Consider the following 6,356-nt stretch of genomic DNA (forward strand, 5'->3'; position numbering starts at 1 on the left):
TTTCCAAAAAAAAACCAACAACTCGTAACCATGGAAACGCCGCAAAACAAATACTTGGCTTTACTTCAACAGCTGAAATTTTCTTTTCCACATTCAGTCCAGTGAGTTGCAGGACCGACGACGTGCTCGCGTGGTTTTTCTCCGAGCTTCCCCATTTGCAGGGTGTTTTTTTTTCAATCGTGTCCGAAGTGAAGCTATTTACCAGCAGCAGCACAGTTGGGAAATCGTTTCGTAAAAGCGCTGGGGAATTTTGAAAGAGTGACCAACTATGTCGACCGCTTTGCGTACTTCGTGAGTATTCGAGAACATCCTGACGTTAATGAAAAATTGAATACATCCTCCAAACGATGAGCAGAGCAAGCTTTGCAAAGGATATTTTCAACGAAACAACTGCTCTTCAAGCTGTTTAATTGTACGTGGTGGATGATAAAATCCACCCTGTGGTGAGTGGTAGATCCAGCGAGGATAATCTTAACATATAGAATGATTAGAAAAACCATCATACCACACGCCTTTCAAACAATCGTCGAATCATGCGTCGCTAAAAAAAAGGGCTCGCTTTTCATGCAACCCATTTAGTGCAGCCAAACCTTCACTTTCCCCTGGTAACGGAAAACTTCCTAACTCACACCATTCTCGCACGTGGTCACACTAACTATCGTCGGGCTCCCGGTAACGACGGGGAGCTTTTATTATTTAGCAGCAGCACAATATGTTAGCGATTGGATGGCAACTGGCGGAGGTTTATTTATCCAAGTAAACATTGCCCTGGTCAGGAGCGTCATTGTCGCACCGACGTTATGATTTCGTTACTTTCACTTATTCAGTCACCGGATGTCTCACTATTTAATCCACCCACCATTCGCAACGGAACCAGCAAATGGCGAAACATGTAGTCTTAATTATGCTCTTGCCACGCGCGTTTTATTTTTAAATATAACGGTTTCGGAAAACGTGAAACTTATTACTAATCTTTGATCCCAGATTTTCTATGCAGAGTATGGAAAGCCTCTATTCGAATAACAGCTCCAAGTTTTCGGCGCTCCATCGACGCAAAGCTGCTGCTAGGCAACCGGCCATCGTACTGACTTCAAATAGCGATGTGCGACACCGGGTGATGTCAGCGCGCATGCTGCGCTTCAAGCAGCTTCAAAATCAGCTCGAGGTGGCGAATCTTCATATTGCGGTAAGCCATGGCTCCTATTACCGTATGCGGATAGGAGCTAATCGTTTCCAACTTGGCCTCCTCGATTTAACAGGAACTGACGAAAGATAATCGCTTGCTGAAGGCTTTGCAAAAGCGACAAGATTCCGCCTTATCGAAGTACGAAAATTCCAACGCTGAGCTGCCCAAACTGCTACATTCACATGCGGAAGAGATTCGCACTTGGCAAACCAAGTATCGGAATCTGCAGAACCAGAACAAAGAGTTGAACAGCAAGCTGAAGGCTAAGGATGCACATATACTCACCGTTACGGACCAGAATAAGCACCTAGTGCAGCTCAATAAGGATAAGTACGTCCTTTTGTCTTTTCAGTTTAATAGGAATGTACATCAAACGATCGCAATATTTTATTTTGCTTTTAGACATCTTGAAGAACGCGAAAGACTGGCAGATAGGGTACGCTATTTAGAAAACCGTATGATGGAAAAAGATAACGATGCCAAACTACTCGCTAGAAGACTCCAGCTGGAGACGAAAAATTTTAAAGCACAACTGCAGCAAGAAGTTCTAAAGCAGCGTGAGATGGCGCAAAAATTGGAACGGGCACATCTCGAGATTAATCGTCTGAATTCTGTTATTGAGGTAATGTGGTAGGATTTGATGTACTACGACAGTTGAACTCATCCGTGAGGAGCTTTCGTTGTTCTGATTTAGATTTACGAGAAACGCACACCATCTACTTTGTTGAAGAATAGTAGCTTTCTGTTGAAGACGCCAAAACCATCATCGGGGCAGCAGCAACAACAGCTGCAGCAGCAACAGCCTCTTGTGCGTTACAGCAATGGAAGTAGTAACAAATCTACTTTTCCGGTAAGTAATCGTTAACGAATGGTATCGAATGACCTCTCATCATGTGGCTTGATTTGTAGAACTTTTCTGAACCTGCTCCTGTGACCAATATGGACGTTACCCCGAAGGCAAAACCACTCCATGAAGGCGAAGGGGATAACGAAGCACCCATTCCAAGCCCACGGATTTTGCAACCGATCTCTCCGCAGGAGGAGTCACCGCCGGTACCACAAAACTCGTCGAAGCCGAGAAAGCGCCACAGTTCGAAAAAGCGGGTCGAACTGCAGGCCGAAGAAGGCGAGGCGAATGAAAAACCACCGGAGGAAGACCAGCACACGTATGATGAGGGCATGTGCTCAGATTTCAATCAGTACGCGTTGGAACAGGAAGCTGAATTCGACAAGGCCATCGCTTCGGAGCTGTTTCGCATGCAGACTGAAATGACCACTGCCGGCTCGACGAAGCTACTGAAGAGCCGGTCCGTTAAAGCGTACAGTGCCACCACCGAGACATCCTACGAGGATGACTACGAGACGGACCAATCGCCGGAGAAAGCGGTCCCCCATTTGAGCGAGATCTTTGAGCACAAGGCACGCATCAAGGAGATCGAGGAGCAGTACAGTCACCTGAGTTCGTCCTCACCTGCAACCACCACCAACGGATATTCACCGCCAAAACCGAGGGTCAGCGTGCGCGGTGGCAAGAAACAACGGTCCACAAACACTTCCGACCTGAACGATACGGACTCAGCGGACAGCGGGGAGCGATCGTCGGCGAAAGATCTGGAGGCGATGAAACAGGAAATGCACCAGAGCATATTGAAGAAGGAAGCTCTGCTGGACACGTTTTGCGAAGACCTTCACGGCAAAGAGCCGATCAAGCCACAGCTGAATCGTCCGAAGCTGGACAACTCGAAGCGAATACAGATCGATCCGAAAAAGAAACAAAACTTGTTGGAAGTGCTGAAGGCAATCGATGGCGACAGTTTTGACAAATGAAATTTCTCCCGGATCGTATTGGATGGTCGAGTGCAGTTCGGGCGCGCCGTTTGAAGACAAATTTGCAGTTCATCCGGCAGCCACAATCCTATTTATAGGCAGCCATACGGAACAGTGTACGAGTATATTTTTAACGCCACAATAAAGGTACTTTTATACGGAAAGTTGTCGAATGATCGTGCATTAAATTTATGGAACACCTTCAGTTGTTTGGCGTTTGGAACATTTTGAGCCATAAAACCTTTGTCAATAGTGATAGTGATATTTTTTATTTTCGGTTACTATTTAGTTTTGTTTCCGACGTACCATTTAGATGTGATACAACTTTTTAGCTTATATTTCCTAGATCTCAAAAGGCACCACCCTCATCTTCCAAATAATCATCATCCCCGTTGTTGGTCTTTCGAGCGGTAAAAAAATCTTCCTTAATAAGAGCACCCTTCCGATTGTTGGGTCGCTTGGAGGAAGAAGCTTCGAACTGTTCGGCCGTCCGTTTCCGCAGTTCGTCCACACCGTCTTCCGGTGCGGCCCATTCCAGCACCAACCGACGACCGTAGAGATGCGTACTGCGGCTGAGCGTATCGAATGCTCGCTTCGCATCCGGTTCTTGGACGAATTCGACAAAGCAGAAACCACGGTGGCTTTCATCTGCACCGGCAGCCATCTTCCTTGGAAGACGCAGCGATTGAATGTCTCCAAACACCCTGAGAATGAACAGCAGGTTAGCAACAACTAAATGGTTAAATGCAAGCTTTTACGCTGTACTTACTTGAACAAATCTCGTATTTCCCGCACGTTCGCCTGGAACGGTATGTTGCGCACCAGAATTTTGCTGCCAGTCTGTTTCTGTGCCTTCTTTGACTTTCGTCCATCCTGGGCTTCGTGGGCCGACTTGAGCGTACGATCGCTCCGGGCCAGTTCCACCGTGCGGCCATCGATTTGCGCGAACTGTAGATTCTTCAGCGCGTGGTCGGCCGATTTGCGAAGCTTGAACTGGACGAACCCATACCCGCGGCTTTCGTTTTGACCCGTACCGGAGAGGTCCTTGCTGCGAACTATCTGCACCGAATGGATTGCGCCCACATTACGGAACCGCTCCCGGATGGCATCTTCGTTGGTGGTGAAGCTAAGGTTCTTGATAAACAGCGTGGTGCCCTCTTCCGGTTCAGTATCGTCCTCCGGGGTTTCAATCGCCGCAGCAGCCTTCGTTTTAGTAGGCTCCGAAGGTGCGGGTGTTTCTTCGAGGCGCTTGAGTTCGTCTTGCGTGGCGGCAGATTTGAACGTGTTCTCCGGAGCCCATTCGAGATAGAGTGGCAACGATTGGAAGACCGTATATGCAAGCTTTTTAAATGCTTTGCGCGCCTCACTGGGATCGAGAAACTCAATAACAGCTGAAAACGTTGGAAACGAAAAACCATTCAAATCAATTGATCAAGATTTACTCTTTCCATCTTACCTGTTACTGCGCTCGGTGGCATCACAACACGTCCAAGAATGCCAAATGGGGCAAAAAGTCGACGCAAATCCTGTACCGTACAGCCTGGGGCAAGATTTTTGGCCAGTATCACCGTGTTCGATCGTTTCCCATTCCCCGCTTCGAAGGAATCCAACCGTATGCCATTTTCCTCCAAAAACTTTTGCATCTCCAGCACAATCTCCGTCTCGCCGAGGGCGAGCCGGACCGCGGCACTCGTGGAGCCGGTACCGTCTGCTGAGATAAGAACCTGTTCCTTCGTCGTGTCGTACTTTCGGGCCACCGCCTCGGCTACAGCATTCTCGCCCATGAATAGTGTGTTCCAGTTGTGGCTGGATTGGGCCGTTTTCTTCAAAAGCTGTTCTTTCTTCTTTTTGAAGTTGCTCCCGTCGGTCGCATCACCCTCCGCTTCTTCATCGTTCTTCACCATTGCGGGAAGAAGATGAAACATCCGACCTTGCAGAAACGTGCCGTTTAACTCATTATAAGCCACAACGGCGTGTTCCGGCATCAGGAACGTAGCTGTGCCGAACCCCTGGAAGGTTAACAGAATGATTAAAGCAAACCCCAACGGAAAGCAGGTTGAAATTATTCTTACCTTCACTCTCCGCGTGACGCTATCGATCGGGACATCGATTTCCACAACAGGACCATACTTTTCAAGCAGCTCTCGTATGTCTTCCTCCTTTACGGAATAGGCTAGGTTCCGGAAGAACAGTTTGCCCGACTCACATATGGTTTCACTGGATTGGTTCATTTTCTGGCGCTCCCATTTGGCTTCTTTGTCTCGTTTCTCCTTGATCTGACTGACATCTCCATTTTGCGCGGTGAAATCGTAAATTTTTACCTGATTTCCACCGAGGAAACTTTTATTCATCAGAAGTGCCTTTTTGAGCTCGGACTCGGTCTTGAACCCTGCATACGCAAAACCCTTGTTGTTCCGAGGGATGCGCACCGAGTATGGTTTGGTGGTTTTGAAGAATCGAATCAAATCCTGCCGCTTCGTGTTGATCGGTATGTTGTGCACTTTGGCAACAAACAGCGGAATCAGATCCTTTTTGGGCTTATCCTTCGAGTCCTTCGACTTCTTCGACTTGGTCGCTGGTAACTCGTCCGCTTCTATGGCCGAGTCTTCGCTGGAAGACTTCCGTTGCGTTGCTGCCGGTTGCGATTCCGGTTCGGCATGCTGGAACTGATTGTCCCATACGGCCTTGCCGGGACGTTTGTGTGCGTCGAGATACTCCTGGAACAACGGATCGTTCTCGTGCTTTCCGAGCACATCCTTTCCCGTCAACGGTTTTGACTTTTCTTTCTCCGGTACTTCGGCTGGTTCCTCTTCGTTTTTCACTTTTTCTGCTTGCTGCTTGGAGTGTTTGCTCCACACTTTCAGGTTCTTCGTTTCGCTCAACGCAACACACGGTTCGACGGAGATTTTGGACGTCCGGATGAAGGTGTTGTTGAAGTGTTTGATCGCTTTGGTCGCCTGGTCTTCATTCTCGTACCCGATGAAACCAAAGTTACGAAATTTGCCCTCCGGTGTGTACTTCAGCTGCACGTCGGTGACGATACCGCATGTGCTGAAAAGATTGCGGAGTTTTGCCTCGTCGAACTGCAAGTGTAGGGAAAGGATACGGGTGAAAGTAGTAGCCACCAAAAGCCACAACGCAGCTATCACCGATACGTACCCCGTTTGGTATATTCTTGATGATAATTCGCGACATTTTTCCAAAACTACATAGAACTACGTGTAACAGCGAAACAACACTTTTTACGCAGTGTCAATAGGCCAAGTTTGACATGAAAACATGCGGTATCCCGGGTCAAGGTTCGTCGTGAGAACTATGTGTGTTTAAAGTGTAGACCAGACAG

The 6,356-nt window shown here is 47.9% G+C and overlaps 2 protein-coding genes across 2 annotated transcripts; one reads left to right on the forward strand and one right to left on the reverse strand.

The window, feature by feature from the left end:
- Positions 1-268: 268 nt before the first annotated feature.
- On the forward strand, positions 269-3,013 carry LOC131265861 (lebercilin). Its single transcript, XM_058268194.1, has 6 exons — positions 269-291; positions 985-1,186; positions 1,260-1,516; positions 1,589-1,808; positions 1,881-2,036; positions 2,096-3,013. Exons 1-6 carry the CDS (start codon positions 269-271, stop codon positions 3,011-3,013), a joined length of 1,776 nt encoding a protein of 591 aa, XP_058124177.1.
- A 254-nt stretch (positions 3,014-3,267) lies between these two features.
- LOC131262088 (probable RNA-binding protein 19) lies at positions 3,268-6,273 on the reverse strand. Its single transcript, XM_058264008.1, has 5 exons — positions 6,173-6,273; positions 5,086-6,096; positions 4,470-5,022; positions 3,783-4,404; positions 3,268-3,717 (listed from the first exon to the last, which is right to left on the reverse strand). Exons 1-5 carry the CDS (start codon positions 6,206-6,208, stop codon positions 3,363-3,365), a joined length of 2,577 nt encoding a protein of 858 aa, XP_058119991.1. The 5' UTR covers positions 6,209-6,273; the 3' UTR covers positions 3,268-3,362.
- Between the last annotated feature and the right edge of the window lie 83 nt (positions 6,274-6,356).

This window comes from Anopheles coustani, chromosome 2 (assembly GCF_943734705.1).
Source record: "Anopheles coustani chromosome 2, idAnoCousDA_361_x.2, whole genome shotgun sequence".
Lineage (NCBI taxonomy): Eukaryota > Metazoa > Arthropoda > Insecta > Diptera > Culicidae > Anopheles > Anopheles coustani.